A 22,283-nucleotide genomic window follows, 5' to 3' on the forward strand; every position below is an offset into this window, starting at 1 on the left:
AAGACTTTTTTCTTCCTTCTCTTGGGCAGGTCTTACCAAGCCAAAGTTCGCCAGGGAGCATTAGCTTGTTTTCTTTCTACTATAAAATCAATAGAAAAAAAAGTTCTCTATGGCTACTGGTCAGCCTTTGTACCTGATACACCTGAGCTTGGCAGCCCTCAGTCCGTGTCCTTGATGACTCTTACATTAAAAGATCCTTCTCCGAAGGTAAGAGCATTTAAATTCTCAGTATGATACTAGGAAGAAGAACTTTACACATCTTTTTTATTTTCTCTGCCTTACCTGGTCTCATCTGAATATAGCTGTCTTTAATACCAACCCAAGTCCTGTGTGGAGAATCAGTGGACAGGGAGGAGGATGGGAAGTGGGCCCATGTGAATAACAGGTTGAGAAAGATCATAGTGAGATGGCCTCCTGCCCAGGGCTTGCTTAAAGCCTTAGCACACTGAGTTAGAACTTCAGTGTCCAAAAAAAAAGAAAAAAGAAAAAAAGAAAAGAACTTCAGTGTCCCTTTTGAGCTACACTGAAGCAGCTGTGTGCATCCTTCCCTTTGATGAAAATGTTGATTGCCATGGTATTTGTACTAGGAAAGAATAAAAAGCAACTTAAGTATTTAGTGGAATATCTTGGTCTGTAGTGGTTATGAAGGATATGGAAAGCTTAGAAAAATGTTTATGATGGGAAACATAAGAAAACTTTTAGATGACCCTTCAAATGCTCTTAAAGGGTGAAGAAAAAATAAATGGGCTTCAGTTGTACACAAAAAAATTTGCAAATACCCAATATCCTGAGTAGTTAAAAGCAGCAGAAATTTTTCCGATTGACTGAATCAATAGCAAATGAGGACCTGGGAGGAAAAAGGGAAATGAATGGTGGCAAATAAGTCAGTAATGAAGCCATTCTAGTAATTGAAAGGAAAACTACCATAAAAGTTAAAAGTACATATATTTGAAGAGCCTTCAGCTGAGGGGAGCTGCTGGCAGTAGCCGAGGAGATGGTGCTGTGGAGCAAGTAGCAGGCCAACTAAACCACCAGCTAAGGGTGCAGCTCCCCAGCTAAGGGGATGTGAGACATGTGAATATGGGGTATGAGTACAGAGAGTTTATGGAGTCAGATCTCATGAAAGTGGATTAAAATCAGTTTCATGATGTTTATATATCTTTATTTATTTTTTTTTTTAATTTTTATTTATGATAGTCACAGAGAGAGAGAGAGGCAGAGACACAGGCAGAGGGAGAAGCAGGCTCCATGCACCGGGAGCCTGATGTGGGATTCGATCCCGGGTCTTCAGGATCACGCCCTGGGCCAAAGGCAGGCGCCAAACCGCTGCGCCACCCAGGGATCCCTGTTTATATATCTTTATAGTTCTAAATGTTTACATTTGACTTAGAGTGTCATTAGAAATTTTACATACTGCAAAATACTCCTTGATTTGAGTATCTTTCAGATATGTTCTTGCTTTTTAGCTTTGGTGAATGCAAGGAATGTGGTAAGAAGAAAAGTTATAGAACTATAAAACTTCCTCCTAAAGATGTCCTAGATCCAGTACAAAAGCCACATGAAGGCCCTAGAGAAATGGAAAAGAGTCATCATCCTTAAAAAGTATTAAAGAAGGTTGAAGTAATGATTAGAGTTTGTGGGTTGGTTCAGTGTAATGGCAAGTGAAATGATTGTAATCAGCAACTTTGTAGCAGATTTTAGGTTACAAAGGTGTAAATAAGTGTGACAGTCATGGTCCACAGTGAGGCTTAGCTTCTGCATATTTCTGTAGACTGTCCATGTGCACCAAGACATATACTAGAAGAAAGTATATACTAGAGAGGCTTTTTACAAAGACTCCTAGAAAGCTATGTGCAAAAATAAAAAGATGTAAATGGAATGGAGCAGCATTCTGCATTGATCAGAGCTAGATTAAAAGGTACAGCCTTGTGTAAAGGCTGAATGGTCATCTGCTCAAAGGCTCATTGTAAGTGTAGAGTTGGGTGCCTGAAGTTTCTCTTAGCCAAGATGAAATGTGACAAAACAATAGCACATCTTGTTGAAGTGCAGTAATGATACGACCAAGGGTAGATTCACTTGAAAGCACAGTTTTCACTGGTAACACCGAGAAACTTTCCAGAGAGAAATGGACAGAAGAAGAGGGGACTGGACTCTTCCATTCAAAACACTGACAATAGATTATTTTCAGGAAGTTGCAGTATGAGATGCTACAGTGATTAATTGCAAAGGAGAAAACTTACGTATTTCTTTTAGGCTTTGGCAGCAGGGCAGTACTTGGGAAATGGTCACATTTTTATATGTTGGAAATGTGTTTCAGAAAGCACATCCTGTATGCCAGACAGCACGGAGCAAATTATCAGTAAAAATGCCATGATTAATTTATAGATTTCTTCTATGTAAATCCCTGAGGTGTTACAAAAAAGATTATGTATATCAAGATTTGATCTAAGGAACAAACTGTGGGACATACTTTCCTCTTGGTACCTTGAGAATTACCCTGATTTTCAAATACCATGATGATTATTTTTCTTTCTTTTTTTTTTTTTTTTTAAAGATTTTATTTATTTATTCATGATAGTCACAGAGAGAGAGAGAGAGAGACAGAGAGAGAAGCAGAGCGAGAAGCAGGCTCCATGCACCGGGAGTCCGATGTGGGATTCGATCCCAGGTCTCCAGGATCGCGCCCTGGGCCAAAGGCAGGCGCCAAACCGCTGCGCCACCCAGGGATCCCGATGATTATTTTTCTTTTGGAGAGCTATGAAATGTGGAAACAAAATCTAGAGTAATAGCATAACTATGAAAGGGAATAAAGCAAGTTTTTAAATATCATGAACTAGTAGGTAATCAGGTTTTCTCTCATAAGGCCAACCAAGAACAGATGACCTTGGCTTGGATATCTCCAGATCTAGAGACACTGATGTAGTGTTCAAATGCCTCCACCCTAAAGGCAACCAACTTTGGGAATACACTCCAATAAAATTAACCTTGAATATGGGTGCAGAATAAGCAATCCTGGGATGAAACCAAACAAGGGAATAGCCAGGTGTATCAAAACCTCACTGCTATCCACTCCCAGAAAGATTGAGACCAAACATAAAAAAAGGAAAACATAAGGATTGACTGAGCTACCTTAGCAAATATTTCTGCCTTACACATTAGTAGCAAAAAGAGGGAAAGTGCTTTCCTGTTTCATTACCTTTGAACAAGACTGCCTGTCCAAAGAAGTGAAACTACCCACTGGTGAAACAGAGCACACTGACATTTATCACATTGAAAAGACCTCAACCATCATTGTTAATATTCTGACAATAAAAACTTAACAAAATGAACTCTCTGGAGAGCTGCACCTCTTATGGTTTGTTTGCACATCAGTAGTTTCTGCTGAAAGTGCTGATCAGAACTGATAAATAGTATATTAAATATTGATATAAGACCCAGTGAAGCAGAACTTGATTCAGTGTCATAAATAGCATTTTTTTTTTAGCAAGAAAGATATATTAAACAAGGTTTAAAGGAAATTAGAACTAAGAGAAGTAGAATTTGATATAAGATCACATTTTTTTACATAGATTTCATACCTCAGTGATATATTTCAGTGACATTACTTTTGTTTTCATTTTTGAGCATTAATTCATCTCTCTCCACAACTTGGTTTTTAATTGTAATTGATTTGTGAGCTGTTTGGGGAATCATGGTTTTTATTTTTATTTTTTTTTATTTTTTATTTTTTTTTATTTTTTTATTTTTTTGGAATCATGGTTTTTAATTGCCATCTAAAGAAATGGAAGTTTAGCATAACATCTATCTTTTTCAGTTCAGATCAGCCATCCAATCAGGTGTTGGGAAACTATGTTTTTGTAAGACCCATGAGCTAAGAATAGTTTTATGCTTTTAAATGGTTTTTAGGGACGCCTGGGTGGCTTAGTGGTTGAGTGTCTGCCTTCAGCTCAGATCGTGATTCTGGGGTCCTGGGATCAAGTCCCGCATCATAAAAATTATATGAAATTCAGATTTCATTGTCCATAGTAAAACTTTATTAGAACATAGTCCGATTTATTCTTCATTTAATGTCTCTGCTACTATGGCTGGGTGGTTGCAACAGAGACTTTTAGGCTTACAAGGTCTAAAATGTCTAAAATATAAAGTATGTGCTGCTGGTCCTTTGCAGAAAATGTTTGCCAGCCCTGATCTAAGTAATTTTTGAGTCAGCTGACTTGTGACTTGTGCATGAGTTCTTTCTCGCTGTCTCTCTCTGTCTCACACACACACACACACACACACACAGAGGCACACAATTTCTTAATACATTGTCAACTTCCTAACTTCAGCAATGATGCTTAATTCTGGAGACTCATATTGCTATACTATAAATTTATTCTCAAAGCAGTCAATTTTCAGTTTTTTGTTTGTAAGTCCACTCTACAAAAGGCATGCAAAAGTGACTTATTTCTTGTTACTTGGAGGTGATATAGTTGATGTTTTTCTGGAAAACCTTTTTACACCAAAGTTAGATATGCTTCATGACGAGCACATACTTAGATTCGAATTATAATGTTGATTCTTCATTTTAAAAATATCTGACAGTGTTTAATTGGCATTTTGGGGGTACAGTATTACATTATTAGCCCTGCATTTATCACCTACGTTACATTTTGGTTAAATTGGCTTTCTTTTTATTTCATTTTTTTCTTTCATGCTTTTTAAGACCACAGAATCATCGAGTACAAATTGAAAGTCATCTTTTAACATTATAAACACAGTCTTAACTCCAGTGAGCCTTTTCCTGACAAGCACAGCAGACCATTGACAAAGGGGCACATACTTTCCTCTCTATCCCTCAGGTTATAGTTAATGATTTTCCTTTATTTGCTTATCAAAGACTCTCACTGCAGGCAGCGTTTGTTTTGATTCCTATGAATGTTTCTGAAAAGTTGGATCACTAATGATGCCCACTAAGATGAATGTACATAAAGTTCCTGATACTCTCTTTAATTAACTTTTTTAATTGTAAAAAATGGATGCATCAGGAAAGCAGAGAAAGCAGCGTGTTTAATGTAAAACAGACTCCATACTCATGTATTTTTTTTCTACCCCATGAGTATTTCACTGTCTCTTTTCACTTGGCCTTATGCTTGAATGAAGTAGCCTCTAATCTTTAAGTTATTCGTACATTCATGATTTCAGGTTTTCATACTGTGGTGTAGCTTAGACTTATTCCTTACCATAAGAAAACCTAACAGCAATGTAATGGAAGTGCAAGTGGCCTAGTTCATGGCTACTGTTAGGACCTGCTAGATAACCCTACTGCCTCTGTTTTCCTACATGATTGGAAATACTTTGAAAATTAAAAACAAAAATAGGAAGAAGGGGATTTGACTCGTGATCAGTAACTGATTGGGATCATCCTGAAATTTCAGACACGTGCATGTGCTCTGCAAGTTTTATCTGCTATCTTGGAAGGCTCAAAGCAATTTCTTTCTGTTGCTGAAGATACCAGTGATCACAGAAGGGCTTTCACGCCCTTCTCCGTAATGATTGCATCCAGCATTAGAGAATTGCACAGATGTCTTTTGTTAGCTCTGGTGGCCGAATCATCCTCACAGACCCTTACTCAAATAATTAAGGTAAGCGTGCCAAGTTACCCATAGGTTCTGGAGGGTTTTCTCTGCTCAGTTTTGCATAATGTTTTATACTTTCCAAAAGTAATTTGACTTAAGAATGTAACTAAGTAGTAATTTTACTTAAAAGATATCCTATTTGGAAGTCTAACTGGTGATTTTATTTAAAGCTACCCTATTTATTTAAAGCTATCCTGTTGTGCCTACTTATTTGATCTTACCCATAATTTCTATATGTCCAAATAAATGATTTACTAAAATACTCCTATTTTTAGTATTAAGTTGTACCAATGAGAACATAAGTACTATTCCCCTAAAAAAAAGGACAAAAAAGAGAAAAACTGATTTTCAAATGAATATGAAGACTTTGCTTTTTAAATTAAATGCTATAAAGTTTTGTGTCTCTGCTCTGGCTTAATCAGACCTATTGATAGGCTATTCTTTATTTTGCAGTGCCTTGCAAATTTAGTGTCAAATTCACCTTATAACCGTCTGAAACTCAGCCTGTTGACCAAAGTCTGGAACCAGATAAAGCCTTATATCCGCCACAAAGGTTGGTGGTAGTTTAAAATCAATTGCTTTTTTATATCCATCAAATGTAGATTGTTAGTTTAAAAAATATTTAAGGCATTTTTATAGCTCTAAGATATCTCTACTTGTTCTCATGTTTTGGGGAAATCAGCTATTGCTAGAAACCCACTTTTGACCACTGAGCCCCAGTGGACACCACTGGAAGGAAAAGAGAGAATTAACTGTAAGGATTACTAGTTCTTTACTACTTCGGTACAGTGACTTTAGAATTAGGGGTGAGGCAAGTGTGGGGTGTGGGAGCAGGCTCTGATATATAATGCACAGTTCATGTCCTTCAGGCAAAAGTAAGGATGGATAGGGGTGACCAGTTGGTTAAGCATCCAACTCTTGATTTTGACTCAGGTCAGGATCTCAGGGTCACTATGCTGGGGCGGGGGGGGGGGGCGGCTGGGGGAGTGCAGTCTGCACTCAGTGGGGAGTCTTCTTGGAATTCTCTCTCCCTCTGCCTCTCCCCCCACTTGTGCGTATGTGCTCTCTCTCTAAAATAAATATTTAGAAAAAAAAGGATGGATAGTCACATAGACATCATCTTTTTAGAAAAAAAAAAAAACTGGAATATAAAACCTAACTTCTTTAACATTGTCTCCTCTGAATTTCAGATAAAATTCTAGAACCTCAAATCCCCACTGACACAGAATCTTATTTCTTATTATTTCCTGGCTTACTCCCACACATAATATATATATGCTATAATACTTGCATGGAGAACATTTGTTTTTCTTTTGGTTGCAAGCTTTAGGATCAGACCATATTCCAGTAAGTTAAGTTTTTCGGTGAGAATTCTGGTACTTGAAGGAGGTGGTAATGTTTCTGTGACATCATGGAAGAGCTAGTGGACCTGGAGTCAGGCTGAGGGTCTGCAGCCCATATCTGTTTTGCCATCTCATAATTGCAGCTATCAGAACCCTTGTTTCCTCCTAAGAGGAAGAAGTAGACCCACCTCATATAAGATATTTATAAGGCTTAAATGAGTTAATGATGTGTAAACTAAGTCCAATTCACTTGTTTCCCCAATGTGTAAAAGGGGACCCAGAAAGGTAAGTCTTGCCTTGGGGTCTCTTATCATGTCAGTGGCAGAAGTAAGATGGAAACAATCCACGTCTTTGGGCTTAGTCCCTTGCTCTTTCACTGCACCAGCTTTTCTCTATCTGTAAACTGAGAGCAGTAGGTCATGTCTCAAAAGTCCTTTCCAGCTTTGCGTAGTGGCAGTATCATAGCCAATGAGGTTTATCCGAGGCGCAATTATTGCTAATCAAAAGTCCCTTCCAAGTATCTGGCTTGATCTTCCAATATTTTTATTTTTAAAATAGTCAAACCCCCAGAAATCTGAAAGAATAGTATAGTGAACATCAGCCTACATCTACCTAGATTTCACAGTTAACATTTGTTATGTTGGCTTTGCCTCCATCCACATATATGCATCTGTGTATGTGTATGCATATACGTGTATAAATATCTATATTTTTGAACCATTTGAAAGTCAGTTACAGACACGATATTTCATCCTAAATATCTCAGCATGAACCTTTTTTTTTTAAGAATAAAGACAATCTCCAAAAAAACACACCACTATTCTCGCACCTAAGAAAATTACATTGGTTCCATGCACCTAAGAAAATTATACTGGTTCCATAATACTGTCTGGTATCTACTCCACGTTCAGATTTCCCCATGTCTCAAAAAGTCTTTTCCTCGACTTTTTTCTTTCTTTTTTTTTTAAAGATTTTATTTATTCATGAGAGACACAGAGAGAGGCAGAAACATAGGCAGAGGGAGAAGCACACTCCCTATAGGGAGCCTGTTGTGGGACTCGATCCCAGAACCCCAGAACCCCAGGATCATGACCTGAGCCAAAGGCAGATACTCAATTACTAAGCCACCCAGGTGCCCCGTTTCCTCATTTTTTGTAAGCACTTGAGTTCATTCTGGGTGTATGCATTACATATCATTATCATGTCACTCTAGTCTCTTCTAACCTAGAACAGTCTCGTCACCCCTTTCTTTCTTTCGCCACGTTGATTTACGGATGAGTCCCAGACAGTTGTCTTCCAGCACGTTTCACATGCTCAGTTTCTTTACAGTGTTGTTGAACTTCTGTTTGTGTCCCATGTATTTCTCTAAGCTGGAAGTTAGGGCTAGGGATTTAATTTAGATATAGGTTAACCAAGGATGTCCTAGTTCTCCATTGCCTGCGGTGGTAATTACAATCTCTATGATAGCTGTTTCCACAGTGATAGTGATTCCCACTAACTTTGACAGATGTGAATGTTCGAGTGTCAAGCTTCACTCTTTTGGGAGCCATAGTCTCCACTCACGCACCTTTACCTGAAGTCCAGCTGCTTTTACAGCAACCCTGTTCTTCCGGACTCAACAATAGCAATTCAGCGACTCCCCACCTCAGCACTCCTGACTGGTGGAAGAAGGCCCCCTCAGGACCCTTTCTGGAAGAAGCATCAGTTAGCTCCCCAAAGGGGACTTCAGAGCCCTGCTGGCTCATCCGACTCTGCATTTCCACTGTTGTATTGCCCAAGGAGGATTCCTGTTCAGGTAGCGATGCTGGCTGTGCGGCAGGAAGCACCTATGAACCATCCCCTATGCGGCTGGAGGCCTTACAGGTAGGAGGTTTCAGCTCCTCATTTCTGAAATGGAAGAAATAATTCTGCCTTCAAAGGATGCTGGATTGTGAGAAGTGAGTCCATGAAAATAATGTAAAATGGAGCCACAGGGCAGAGGTGTTAGGGGAAGTTGTATTTTAGGTGTGAGTGCTCTATTATTTTGTTTTGGGTGGAGGTTGGGAGAAGACTTGGTTGTAAATATCAGATGCATTCCTTTTTGTTGTAAGCCATTTTAATCACCTCTGTTTTTATGTGACAGGTGGGTATGCTAGATGATACAGTAATTTTTTTTTTAAGATTTTATTTATTTATTCATGAGACAGAGAGAGAGATTGGCAGAGACATAGGCAGAGGGAGAAGCGGTCTCCATGCAGGGAGCTCGATGTAGAACTTGTTCTCAGTACTCCGGGCTCACGCCCCAAGCCAAAGGCAGATGCTCAACTGCTGAGCCACCCAGGCGTCCCATGTTGATACAGTAATTCTGAAAGAAATTGTACAGTTCATCTTTGATTTCTGCAGCTTTAAGTAAATCTGTAACTCTCCATAATTTCTCTTTCATCTTTTGTCTGCTTAGAGACTACAAAATAAATGCTCCTTCAAAGGAAGAGAACAATCTTAGGTTAATGTACTCGCTTCTTCTGTACTCAGCTGTGATCTAAGACACGGGTTTGGTTCTGCACTCTCCTGCTAATTGTTGGATTGATATTAAACATGCCCTTTAGCCTTTAACTTTTGCAGCCTTAGCTCCTTCAATTGAAGTATTCAGTTAGCCCTTGCCTCAGAATTGTTCCCAGCTTCATTAATATCGACAATCTTAATGAAACACATTTCATAAATTATAAAGCATCATGGAATTATATGATATAGTGAATTGATTTTAGTTGTAAAGATTCTGGTGGTTCATTTCATTTAACATTAGATCACTGCCCCTGGTTAAGTGTGAGTGATTTCTGAAACCTTAAAGCACTTTTCTGGATATTGTGGCCCCACATTGCATTCAGGTCTTGGCGTGTATTCTCTTTGCAGGTGTTAGCTCATCTGGCTAGGGGCTACTTTTCAATGGCTCAAGTGTACTTAATGGAGCTTGGAGAGGTGATTTGCAAGTGCATGGGGGAAGCAGATCCATCCATTCAGCTTCATGGAGCAAAGGTAACTTTTGTGAAAAGTCTCCTTTTTTCTTCTCTTCCTTTATGTTGTTCCCTCTGCTACATGTCTCTGTATTCTGAGGTTTTTATAGAGGTTTCAGGTAGGGAAAGTCATACATTCCTTTATTTTCAGCTCTAATATAAACCCAAAGAATTCATTTGACAATATACTAACAATATATATCTGGTGATTTTTTTCCTGAAAGAAAGCCTCTGACATAGGAATTGCTAAGATAAGAAAGAAAATTCAGTTGGAAATTAATTTCCCCTTGATTTGAGGTCATCTCCAAACAAGTGAGGTTTCCTACCTCCATGCTTCTAATACTGGGCTTTGATAATCTATTTCCTTTACCTCGGCAGCTTCTGGAAGAACTGGGTACAGGCTTAATACAACAGTATAAACCAGACTCTTCCATAGCATCTGATCAGAGAGTGCCAGTCAGCTTGGTAAGTACATGTCAGTTCACATTTTTTCCTTTCTTAGTACTTCAGTCAGATTTGAGGCTTAGTGATAAAGTGAAGGAAACAGTATAGTTTCTTCCACTGTCAAAAACTAGTTTATAATCTGTGATGACATGATACTAGCATAAATAGGATTTATTTGGGCTTCGGTTTATTTGCATTTCAGTGTGTGGTCAGATTATGTGTAATAGAGAGCCAGCAATTGAAACATCAATATTTCTTCTGCATAAAACCTAATTTGGTTGTTCATCCTGCCCAAGAGGCAGACTGAAATAATGGGAAGAGCCAAGGATTTGGAATCAGAAGGCATGAGATCAAATGTAGGGAGCACCATTAATGGATGTATGAGCATAGTTTCCTCATAAAGAGGAATAATAATCTTTAACTCCTGGGGCTGTTGGAAGATTGAAATGTAAAGATGCTGGCACATAGTAGGTGCTTGATAGATTTCCATTCCCTTAACTCCCTCACCACTGCACCCCCCTAGTTCCTATTAAAGTCCTGTGATCTGAGGTTGTTTCTGCTGCCCCCACACTGGCAGGCCTTTAGAAGAGGAATATGTGGACCTCTTAAAAGTGATGGCTTTTCCTCCTGTCCTCCTCGTCCTGCCTGTTCTCTTCCCTTTGCAATTTCCATCATCCTTGCAAGGAATTAGGGATACCTAGCCCTAGTCCTTTCATGAGACTGCCATAAAACTGAAATGTCACCATTCACAGGAGGTGAGTTGAACTTTGCTCAGACAGACCTGAGTTTGCATCCAGATGTCCCCCTCCTGCTCGTCAAGTGACTTTAGGCGAGACTCATCTGTTCACACTTGGGTATCGTTTCATCCATTAAAAAAAGATACAGAGACCCCAGGTTGAGCGTCTGCCTTTGGCTCAGGGTGTGATCCTGGGGTCTGGCATCAAGTGCCACGTCAGGCTCCCTGCATGGAGCCTGCTTCTCCCTCTGCCTGTGTCTCTGCCTCTCTGTCTCTCTCATGAAAGAATAAATGAAATCTTAAAAAAAAAAAAAAGAAAAGATACACTTTCTATATTACTTGTCAATTGCTGAGTAGTAGATTATACAAAACATTTAGCAGCTTAAAACAATATATATCCTCTTACATGGTTTCTGTGACACAGGAATTGGGAGTAGCTTAACTCAGGTCTCTCTGAGGTTGCCGTCAGGATCCCAGGAGGGGCTGCAGTTACCTGAACTTGACAGAGGTTCGAGGATCTTCACCATGGCTCACTTATTTATACCTAGCAAATTAGTGCTGCCTTTTGGTGGTGGGCCTCACTTCCTCCTCCCCATGAGGACCTCTCCAGAGGACTGCATGAGTGTCTTCTTGATACAGTGGCTGGCTTTCCCTGCCAGAGAAACAAGAGAATCAAGAGCAAGACAGAAGCTACAGTGTTTTTATGACCGTGCTTTGGATATTTCATTGTCATTTCCATAGCACCCTACTGGATACACAGGTCAGCCCTAGCCACTGTGCAGGCAAAGGGCCACCTCCTTAACATAGGAGGTGAGAATCACTGTGAGCCATCATACCTGTCCAAAGTCTTCTGGTTTGGGGTGAGAAAGGCCCAAATTGGATTTTTAGGAGCTGGGATTTAGGGGAGAACAGAACTGTGCTGTGGGATACATGGTAAAACTCAGGACTAAATCCATGGGGCAGAAAGTAGAGATACCAAACCACAGATAGGTTTGCAAATGCACGTGAATCCCCAGGTTTTTAGAACGCATGGGAAAGAAAGTGTTCTAGGTATCTTTGGAGGCCTCTTGAGAGCCTTAGAGTGGAGCTCATTCCTCAAAGTGCTCACAACAGAGCCCCCTGTTCAGTTAAAGAGTTGCCATTATGCATCAGGCCCCAGGTGAGGAACTTCACACACAGCATTACATTTTACTCTCACCTAGACTCTGCCAAGTAGACAGCTTCACCCTGTTCTACTGAAGAGGAACTGACAATGAGACAGGTTCAGTGACTTGTCCAAGGTTGCAGAGATGGGATGTAGCCACTGAAGGATCCAGCCCCAGCTCTGCCTCTGGATCCTGCGTTCTTTGGGCTCTGGTACCAGCCTCTGGGCTCTGTGGGACCCTGATGCCATCCCTTCACACCTCAGTTTCCTTGTGTGAAAGTAGAGATAATGACTCTACTTCATTTAATTGTGCTGAGGACTGCGGTGGATAGATGTGTGTGAGACACTGAGGGCAGCGCCTGGCATATGAGATGCTCTCTGGAAAACTTGAGGGGCCATGGCTGCTGCTGTTACCGCCATCCTTTACCCCCTTTGTCATGATTGTCTTCTCTGGCCGCCTGACAGTAGCAGACCATTTTCTGGTCATTAAAGTAGAAGGAGGCAGTCATTGTTTTCTGAAGTTCCTTCCATTGCTGTAGAAGAAGGACTAGCAGAAGCACTTAAAAGAAGCTACTACTTTATAGAAGGATATTTCATTACTACAGCCCCCTGTGGCAGTCTGCATTGAGTTGGTTCCATTGTTGGTTCATGGTGGCGGTTTTAACTGTGGCCCTGTTCCAGGTGGTGATGTTCTGGACTATGATGCTGAACGGCCCTCTGCCTAGAGCCCTGCAGAATTCCGAGCACCCAACTCTGCAAGCGAGCGCCTGTGACGCTCTGTCTTCTATCCTGCCCGAGGCCTTCAGCAGCCTGCCGGTAAACTGAGGAGTGCTTGCTCAGCCCTGAGTGCCCACCCTCCCCCCACCCTGCCCCAGCATCAGAGCTTCTGTTTGATTCAGATTCTTTTTCATTATGAGTCAGTATTGAACAGGCTCTCTGAGAAAGGGGGGCTCAGTCTACTTGAGTCTGGGGTGAGGGCAGTGGTACAACTTAAAGTCTTAATGTCCTGGGAAGAGCCTTTCCTCCCTGTGCTTAGAGGGTGGGTGGTAGAAGGCAGGCGAGAGGCTTGGAAGTCAGAGACATTTCAGAAAAGCTTTCAAAGCCAAAAGTTAAGACCTGGATATAAATCTGTACTCTTATTCTCTGCCTCTCTGATGATCTTAACTTCTGTAAAACTGAGTTTTATCATCTGTAAAGTGGGCACAATGTGAGGAATGACATGAAGTGTGTGACCATACTTGGCTGGTGCCCACTGTACAGGGTATGCAGGCTGCTCCCCTTCTTTAGTCCCTGGTGGCATTTGTGTCTGTTCTAGCTTATGAAGGAGGAGAATGCACTGACCGTTCACATAGTGGTAAAGGTTACTGGTCACAGATGCTGTGTGTGCCCAGCACCAAGCAGGCATTCACCTCATGCCTGGGTCCAAAATGAATCTCTGTACTCTGCCAAGGTCATTTCAAGATCTCAGTTGTGTTCAGCTCCTGAATACAAACTCAGACACAGACGTGTCACATTCACCTGTTGAGGACAGTGGCTCATAGTTCTTCTGGTTTCACTTTTCCTTTGCCAATCTTTCTCACTGCAGAGTGACAGGCAGATTCTGTGCATCACCATGCTGCTTGGGCTGAACGACAGCAAGAACCGATTAGTGAAAGCTGCGACCTCGCGGGCCCTTGGAGTCTACGTGCTTTTCCCTTGCCTCAGACAGGTCAGAGGGAGCCTGTACCACCCTCTGTGCCTCTCATGGGCCAGAGTCATACTGGTTTGGGTGGATAGAGAGCTCTTGAGTGAGACAGTAAACTATGTTACATTGCTTTTGATCTGGTTTCTTTAATCGCTACTAAAACATGGTAGTGCCTGTAGTTCATTTATTTCCAATTACTTAGCACATTACCCCAGACTAAGAGAGAAGGGAAAAAGAGAAATGGGACATTACCTTGTGATAGTAATAATTTAGAAAGCCGATAAAGTTTTTACTAAGAAAGAAAGAAATTTCTCTTTCACTCTGTGACATTTATCTCTCTGAGAAGTGTGTAATAAATAGGGTGTATTTTAGAAATATATTTCATTGTCAGCATCATTTCCCAAGGTAGAAATCAGTGTAAGCCCAGAATTCACAGATAACGGTCACAGACCAGGTTGTAAGATGTTCCACAAGAGCAAAATCCATAGGCTCCTTGAATGTTCGTGGCATATCCTGAAATCATGGAAGACCCTCCCTTGGGGTTTTTAGTAGATGTCCAAATTGTAACATAGTAGAAGAGTAAATTGAGTAAATAAATTTTGATTTTCAAATAGAGATTTGTGGTAAAGGCTTATATCTTTCTCTGAAAATGAATTTCAGAATTTTCAAGGCAGCATTGTGAGCTCATAAAGTAACTACAGTGTTTTATCTTCTAGGATGTCATATTTGTTGCAGACACAGCAAATGCAATATTGATGTCACTTCAAGACAAATCTCTGAATGTCCGGGCCAAAGCAGCCTGGTCCTTGGGCAACCTGACAGACACTCTGATTGTCAACATGTAGGTGACTCAGCTCACTTCTCCCTCAGTGACCTCTGAGGCTTAGGTCCCTAGGAGGATATCTTACCTCTACTATAAAAGAACTAACAGTAATTCTCCCATGTTGTATATCAGTCTTCCTGCTTTGTTTTATATTTCTTCAAGTAATAAGATTAGGAAGTTATCCTTTATGTATGTTTGTGTATGTATATATATTTAATACTGTATGCTAAAATAAGTAATATATCCACATTATAAAAATGTGGAAAATATAAAAGTAGAAATTCAAAACCATAGTATGGCTGCATTTTAAGTGTCAAATTTATAATTTTTTAAAGTAATGTATTCACAGGTTAAAAAAAAATTGAAACAGTACAAAGGGGGTATTCATTATGAAGCCTTTCTCCTACCTCACTCCCCTCCCTAGAGGCAACTGTTGTTCCTCATATACTAGCATCCTGCTGTTCATTGCTTAGCTCTCACATATGATGTGTATAAGCATTCTCCTGACTCTTTTTTTTCTCCTCTTTATAAATGTTAATTACTATTACACAGCCATTACCGCACAGTGATTATTTAACCGTTTCCTTGTTATCGAACTATTTGCATTATTTTAGGGTTTGATATGCAGTGAACATTTTTGTGCACAATATCTTTATTTTGAGATACACCTTTTGGTCACATTCCTAGATGTGGACCTACTAGGTCAAAAGGTATAAACTAAGTTCTTGGTGTAATCTAAACAGATTTTTTGAGCTGTCTTCCCAAATTTTTTATAGTTATACTAAGTGAATGTATGTGTATATGTGTATACTTAACTGGGTTTTACCATTTAACATGTTTTGCCTGCTTTGGATGGAACAGGGAGACACCAGACCCAAGTTTCCAGGAAGAGTTCTCTGGTCTCCTGCTCTTGAAGATGTTGCGATCAGCTATAGAAGCATCCAGGGATAAAGACAAGGTAGATTCACAGCAAAACCTAGTGCTTCTCAGGTGGATACGTACTATATTATAGTTTTATCCCACCAAGTTTATCCCTGTTCAGAGGAGATTGAGAGAGTACTTGGTATGATGTGGCCTACTCTACCTTGCATAGTATCTTTTGTTTCCTGTCTCCTGAAAAATATCAGTGCTTTTGTAATACTACTCTGTGATCTCTCCATGTTTGTTTTAATATGATCTATTTTTGTTTTGTTTTGTTTTTTTCCAAAAAGTCTTTAAGTGTCAGGTTAGAAAGATGAGCAGCCCTTGGCTTTAATAAGTTGAAAGTATAAAAATGGGCTTTAGGGCGAGTCAGACATGGTTCAAAATCTGGCTTGCCCTGTAATGGCTGGGTGATGTTTGGTGTATTATTTAACTTCTGTGAAGGTCAGTTTCCTTATCTTGAACATGGAAGTCATGACCTCTACCTCGGTGGCCCCAGAGATGCCTTGTGTCAAAGCACCTAGCATAGGTGCTGACCCATACTGAGTGCTTAATTTAGCACAGTGATTCTGAAACTGGGAAGCCCTGTGTGGGACTAATTTGTTCAGAATTTCTGAGATTAGGGCCTGGGAATTAGTTTTTGAAAAAGAAAGCTCCCCAGATGATTCTAGTAGGCCGCAAAGGTTGAGACTTGGGAAAATTACCAGACAAGAATTTTGAAGCCTGGCCTCTCCTCACCTTGCTGCAAGCTAGATTTGTCCTCTTGCCCCTGGGCTTTCCATGCCATCTCTGCAAAATTAGGACAGACCTCTCTAAAGTCTAATCTAAAGATACCAGTGAGGACCTATGGAGAACTTCACCTTTCTGATGGTATAGGCTGTTCACCATGCAAGTCATTTCAAGAAGCTACAGCTTTATAGGCTGCTTGTCTCGTTGCTTTAAGATGTCCAAGACTTCCTGGGTTTTTTAAAGCTGAAATTATACTTTCTGTAACATCTCTTTGGCAAAGCAGATTTCTAATGCTTTTTTTTTTTTTTTTTTTTTTACATTTTATTGTAGGTAAAAAGCAATGCAGTCCGGGCCCTTGGAAATTTGCTTCATTTTTTACAACCATCTCATATAGAAAAGCCCAGGTTTGCTGAAATCATTGAGGAGTCTATCCAGGCCCTGATTTCTACTGTTCTAATTGAGGCTGCCATGAAAGTCCGATGGAATGCCTGTTATGCAATGGGGAATGTCTTTAAAAATCCTGCTCTTCCATTAGGTAAGAAAGTCTCAAACGAACTTCAAAAGGGGAGGGGGAAGTGGGTGGGGGGTGGAGGTGACTGGGTGATGGGCACTGAGGTGGGCACTTGACAGGATGAGCACTGGGTGTTATTCTATATGTTGGCAAATTGAACACCAATAAAAAATAAATTTATAAAAAAATAAAAAAAATAAGTAACCATTTAAAAAAAAAAAGAAAGTCTCCCTTTTCTCTCTGGTGGAGAACCCTAGGACAACACACACCAGCCTACATTGTTATTAAAGATATTCCTTAATATGTTACTTATAACAGTATTAGAAAACAATGGAAATGTTCTGAACACCTAAGTTTAGGGGAATGGTTGAGGTAAATCATAGTGTATATATTCAAAGGAATCTCTTAGAATTATGATTACAAAAAGTTTTTGATAATCTTGGAAAGTACTTCTGATGTTAAGCAAATTAAAACAGGATGTGAAATTGTTTCTACAGCTTGATCTCAATAAATGGGTAGAAAAAAGACTGAAAGAAAATTAGCGTAATTATTAACAGCAATTGCCTCTGGAGGGGACAATGAGTAGGATTTTTTTCTGCTTTCACTTACAAGAGTGTATGTTGTTTTAACAACAGGGGGTAAAAATGAAGGAGAAAAAGTGGCAAAGTATAAAGGGTGGAATTTGGAAATCCCGTGTGAGCCCTTGGAACTGAAGTGGGCTGCTGCGTTGTAGGAAGCCATCTAAGTAATGACTTGCTATGTGTCGTGATAGACCATCAGTGGCTAATAGCTGCTTAGGCAGATGGGTTGTGGCTTCTAAATCCCTTCACTTTCCTTACCAGCATTTGCCTTATATGTTTGTCTCAGATAAGGTTTAAAACAAGGTAAGTTCCTGGAGAAGTTAAATCCATCCTGGGCCAGTAGAGCATGCATCAGGTTAGGGAAATCTGGCCCTCCTCCCCTTTACTGCCAAGAGCTCACAGCCAGGGAGCACCTGGCTGGCTCAGTCAGAAAAGCATGTGACTCTTGACTCTTGATCTTGAAATTGTGAGTTCAAGCCCCACATTGGGTGTAGAGATTACATACATAAACAAATAAACTTAATTAAAAAAAAGAAGAGAGAGAGCTAGCTTTCAACCTAGCACTAATGGAGAAGTAGCTTCTTAGCTTTTCCATGGAGGAAATAGCCTAACATGAAATAGCCTTTGGAGTTGGAGCTCATTAAGGTAGGTGTCTGCTTGCATGTCTTTAAAGGCAACAAAGAAAGGGGGAGGAGGTGCTAAGAGAGTTAAGGAAGCTGAAATCTATTCTTTTGCCCATCTTGAGGAATAAGAATACCCCCCAAAATGGAGTGATAGCTCTGATGGAGGAAGAAAGCAGGCTAATCTGAGACCACCAAGAAGGGAGAGACGACAGAAATCTGGGCATCATGTTCTCAGAATTAAGACAGTTGCAGGTTTTGTTAATGTGAGTTCTCTGTTCCCCAGTCACTTCCTAAATAGTATTTTCTTTTTTTTTTTTTTTTAAAGATTTATTTATTTATTTATTTATGATAGACATAAAGAGAAAGAGAGGCAGAGATACAGGAGGAGGGAGAAGGAGGCTCCATGCCGGGAGCCAGACGCGGGACTCGATCCCGGGACTCCAGGATCGCGCCCTGGGCCAAAGGCAGGCGCCAAACCGCTGAGCCACCCAGGGATCCCTTTCTCTTTTTCAATAAAATGCATGACTTGCTATGTTCAGAGCAGTGTCTGGATGCTAATCTGGGTAATGAAATGCTCTTTTGTCAGCATGAACAAGGCTGGCGTAACAGTTGTGCAGTGTACACAGTGCTGAGAAGCATCCGACTGAGAGAACAGGTGGGGCTACAATTCAGTCTATGCTCCTCCCATCAAGCCTTATGCCCTCAGGACAGCCTCTTCCCACAGAAGAAGCCTTTTTCACAGTTGCCAAACTCCCCATTTAGAATAACAGAGGCCCCGAGCATGCAGCAGGGTTGTTTAGGGAAATGAGAAGTTTGGGAATCAGTACTTGGCCCCTTTGTCAGAATCCCATAGTCAGCACTGATCACCCTAATCTATAAGGTTAGTGTGAGAATTAAGTGAAAACAGTGATTAGCTTGAGCACTAGTGTGTGTGCTTCCTCTGCCCCTCTCTTTCTCCCCTGTTTATTTTTAAGCCTTCATTTGTTTCAATGCCAGTGGATTCTTTCTAGGAACAGCCCCGTGGACCTCCCAGGCCTATAACGCCCTGACGTCAGTTGTGACATCATGCAAGAACTTCAAAGTACGCATCAGATCTGCCACTGCCCTTTCCATCCCAAGCAAGAGAGAGCACTATGGGTCTGTTGACCAATACGTTCAGATCTGGAATGCATTGGTCACTGCCTTACAAAAGAGTGAAGACACCACAGACTTTTTGGAATTCAAGTACTGTGCCAGCCTACGGACCCAAATCTGCCAGGCACTGATTCACCTGTTGAGCTTGGCCAGTGCCTCAGACCTGCCCTGCATCAGAGAAACCCTTGAATTGAATGGGGACATGGTGCAGTCCTTTATCCTACAGTTTTTAAAATCAGGAACAGAGGGAGAGGACACTGGAGCACCCCACAACTTGCATGAAAGAGACCAGCTGGTCAGAACAGCCTTGGAGCACATAAGCAGTATCCAGGCACTGGCTGGCAACACAGCCAAGAGGGCCATCATGGGCTTTTTAGAAGATATCCTCACCATTTACTGTGACTTGTCTGGATCACAAGTAGCGCTCCCAGGATTAACAACAGATCGGTGAATAGTCCACCATACTTCCAAGTGTCAAGTGGTAATAGAAAGACCCAAGCTTGAGTATCAGATATGTAGGATTTAAGTTTAGGGATAGAAACAACCCACTTGCTTTTATTTAGAATAGGCCTAAATTTTTCTTGAATGGCTCAACCACTTTAGAGAGTGGTTCCATGGCACTGGCCACAGTCCAGATTGTTGGAGCCTCTGACCTGTGCCGCCGGAGCCAGAAGACAGAGTTGAGTGTGGGCCAAGCAGACTGGGCGGTTATGAAGCGCATTTAGCCTCAGAAAATAGAGACAAAAAGCAAAAGAATTTAGGAATGAGAATGTTGTGTGTTGTGTCTCTGTGAATTGTTTTTCTTTTATAATAAACTAATGAAAAATAGTGTGCTTAATCTCCTCTGTTTTCAGATCAAGTTGCATTTATAGAAAGCTTCCCGCAGAGCTGATGTTCAGCCAGTTTGCATTGGTGTAGCTGCTTCAGTCGCTAAAATACTGCAAAGTTCCTTACAGGTTGGTAACAGCTACTGCACTGAGCTCCCCAGGACCAACCCCAGAAGCCCCCCCCGCCCCTGCCTCCCTGCAATCCACTTAACAGAAGAGGATCCTGGCTTGCAGAGGCTGCCAGCACAGGCCCCTGTCTGTTGCATCCTGGCCGTAACGCTGACCTCTCTCCATTGCCTGACATCCCTGAGGAGACTGTGGTCCCCGGTACTAACTTTATGGTGGTTCTGCCACCTCTGAATGTTTGCCTTAAAAAAGAATTATTTAATTTAGATGATTAGAAAGAGAGGTTTTTAAATTGTATTTTGATAATGTCTAAGCAGTTATAAAAGTCACTTCTCAGTGAAGAATTATTTACATTTGAATTTACATTCATTTCTTAGCCTCCAACAGTATGTTAGAATTGATTTCAGATAGGAATTTAGATAATATAACGGAACCAGTCAAAATGATTCCATACTTATATCTGACCTGGGATACATAAGAATCAAGATGCATAGAACAGGTTTTGGCAATACATTATTTAACTATTGTTATTTAGCTTAAAATACTATATTTTAGGGCATACATATGTCCTTAGCATTTCTCCTTTGCCCCTAGAGAGTTGCTGTCTTCCCTCTGCTGTGTTCTTGGTTGCTCAGGAAATACTCCGGCAGTTTGGGAAAAAGAGTAGTCCAGAAACTGAAGGCCCGCTTTTCCATTGGTAGAGTACCAACCGGTTTCCAAAGAATTAGAACACAGGTACAGTAGAAACACCCCTATAGCACATTCTTTAAATGTGCTTTTCTTTGGAGATGACTCTAGACACGAATTGTTACAGAGACTGGAGACTGAGTTGAACCTGTACTAATCTTAGGATGAATCTTGGAACTCGTTTACTTATCACTTCCATAAAAGCAAAAATGTAGCATAGCCACTATTTGGGGGTAGGGGAGCTCTCACTGGTGAATTTCTTGATAAAATATTTGTGAAAAGACTTTGAATGGTTTGATTTGATGATTTGCTTTTTGTTTATCTTAAATCTCATTTTTTTTTAAAAAAACCTTTCACTTCAGAAAAGGTTTCCAGATCTCTGAAAACATATGTTAGGATGTCTGTATGGAGGGAAAGACCAAGGGTAAGCTGCTAGAAATCCAGGTGTCTGGGGTACAGCTCCTCTCTGGACGGGATGCTGATTCTCACTGTAGCAATATGGGAGGACCCCAGAGGCCAGAACTTCCTCAATGCCCTGGACTGGGGCCTCAGAAAAGCCGCCATTGTGAAGGGAAGCCACACAGCCAATGAAGAGTTAGAACTGAGTCTGAGGCAGAAAAATAGGAGGTCCAGCTCCAATTCCGAATTCTAATTCAGAATGCCAAATTCTGAACTTTCTTTTGATATTTAAAAGAAAAAAAAATTGGAGAAGGGGTCATTAGGTACAGATGGCTAGAGCCTTTGTTTAATAAACTGACCGCATTAGGACACCTCACTTACTTTTGAACCTTTTCTGTGATCACTGAAAGAAACTCCCTAATTTCTATCCACTTTTAGAACTTGAGGAAGGTACATGTTATAACCTCTCCTGTGGTGTTAGTTAACAGGAAAGCAGTGATTATAGGGCAGCAGAAACCTCCCATGGAATACCAGGGCAAGGGCTTCTTTGAGTCTGACATTTGTGCATGAATACAGACCCTGAGCAGACTCACTGTCTTTCCAATATAAGAGCTCTGTGAGTTATAGCTACTCTAGTTCATTTGGCCTTCACTTCATTAATACAGTGTAGTGGTTAAAAGCTTAGGCTTAGATCCTGGCTCTGCTGCTTTCTATCTGTGACCATCTTGTACCTTAGTTTTCTCATCTGTAAAATAGGGATAATAGTGCCTACCTCATAAGGATGTTCTAATGATTAAGTGAGTTAATACACAGAAAGTTCTTAGAATAGCTTCTGGTACTCAATAAACGTCAGATATTTATTTTCCTTGAATTTTCAGAGCACTAGACAGAAATACTGTCAACACACCATGAACCTCTCGTGATGACAAATAGCTGGATTCTCCTGACTGCTCCTTCAGGTGA

The 22,283-nt window shown here is 40.7% G+C and overlaps 1 protein-coding gene, 1 long non-coding RNA gene and 1 pseudogene across 9 annotated transcripts in view; 2 read left to right on the forward strand and 1 right to left on the reverse strand.

Moving 5' to 3' along the window:
- Window positions 1–22,283, forward strand: part of HEATR6 (HEAT repeat containing 6) — a 41,987-nt gene that overhangs the window by 14,511 nt on the left and 5,193 nt on the right. The window contains exons 9-23 of one of the 8 annotated variants that reach the window (XM_072779564.1): window positions 30–207; window positions 5,418–5,624; window positions 6,072–6,171; window positions 8,469–8,824; window positions 9,851–9,973; window positions 10,330–10,416; window positions 12,957–13,091; window positions 13,861–13,983; window positions 14,676–14,800; window positions 15,644–15,740; window positions 16,763–16,967; window positions 19,158–19,762; window positions 20,136–20,237; window positions 20,829–20,969; window positions 22,199–22,279. In XM_072779564.1, the coding sequence (XP_072635665.1) occupies window positions 30–207; window positions 5,418–5,624; window positions 6,072–6,171; window positions 8,469–8,824; window positions 9,851–9,973; window positions 10,330–10,416; window positions 12,957–13,091; window positions 13,861–13,983; window positions 14,676–14,800; window positions 15,644–15,740; window positions 16,763–16,967; window positions 19,158–19,732 (2,311 nt within the window). In that variant the 3' untranslated portion in view covers window positions 19,733–19,762; window positions 20,136–20,237; window positions 20,829–20,969; window positions 22,199–22,279. Of the gene's footprint in view, window positions 1–29; window positions 208–5,417; window positions 5,625–6,071; window positions 6,172–8,468; window positions 8,825–9,850; window positions 9,974–10,329; window positions 10,417–12,956; window positions 13,092–13,860; window positions 13,984–14,675; window positions 14,801–15,643; window positions 15,741–16,762; window positions 16,968–18,733; window positions 18,803–19,157; window positions 20,110–20,135; window positions 20,238–20,828; window positions 20,970–22,198; window positions 22,280–22,283 lie in introns of those variants that run through there. The other 7 variants (XM_072779562.1, XM_072779566.1, XM_072779563.1 and 4 more) reach the window with 7 other exon arrangements.
- LOC140606338 (uncharacterized) lies at window positions 2,762–13,135 on the reverse strand. The gene is made up of 3 exons (XR_012008676.1): window positions 12,330–13,135; window positions 11,538–11,783; window positions 2,762–9,305 (listed from the first exon to the last, which is right to left on the reverse strand). It is a non-coding gene; the product is annotated as an uncharacterized lncRNA (long non-coding RNA).
- On the forward strand, window positions 7,401–7,519 carry LOC140607586 (U4 spliceosomal RNA; annotated as a pseudogene).

This window comes from Canis lupus, chromosome 16 (genome assembly GCF_048164855.1).
Source record: "Canis lupus baileyi chromosome 16, mCanLup2.hap1, whole genome shotgun sequence".
Taxonomy (NCBI): Eukaryota; Metazoa; Chordata; class Mammalia; order Carnivora; family Canidae; genus Canis; species Canis lupus.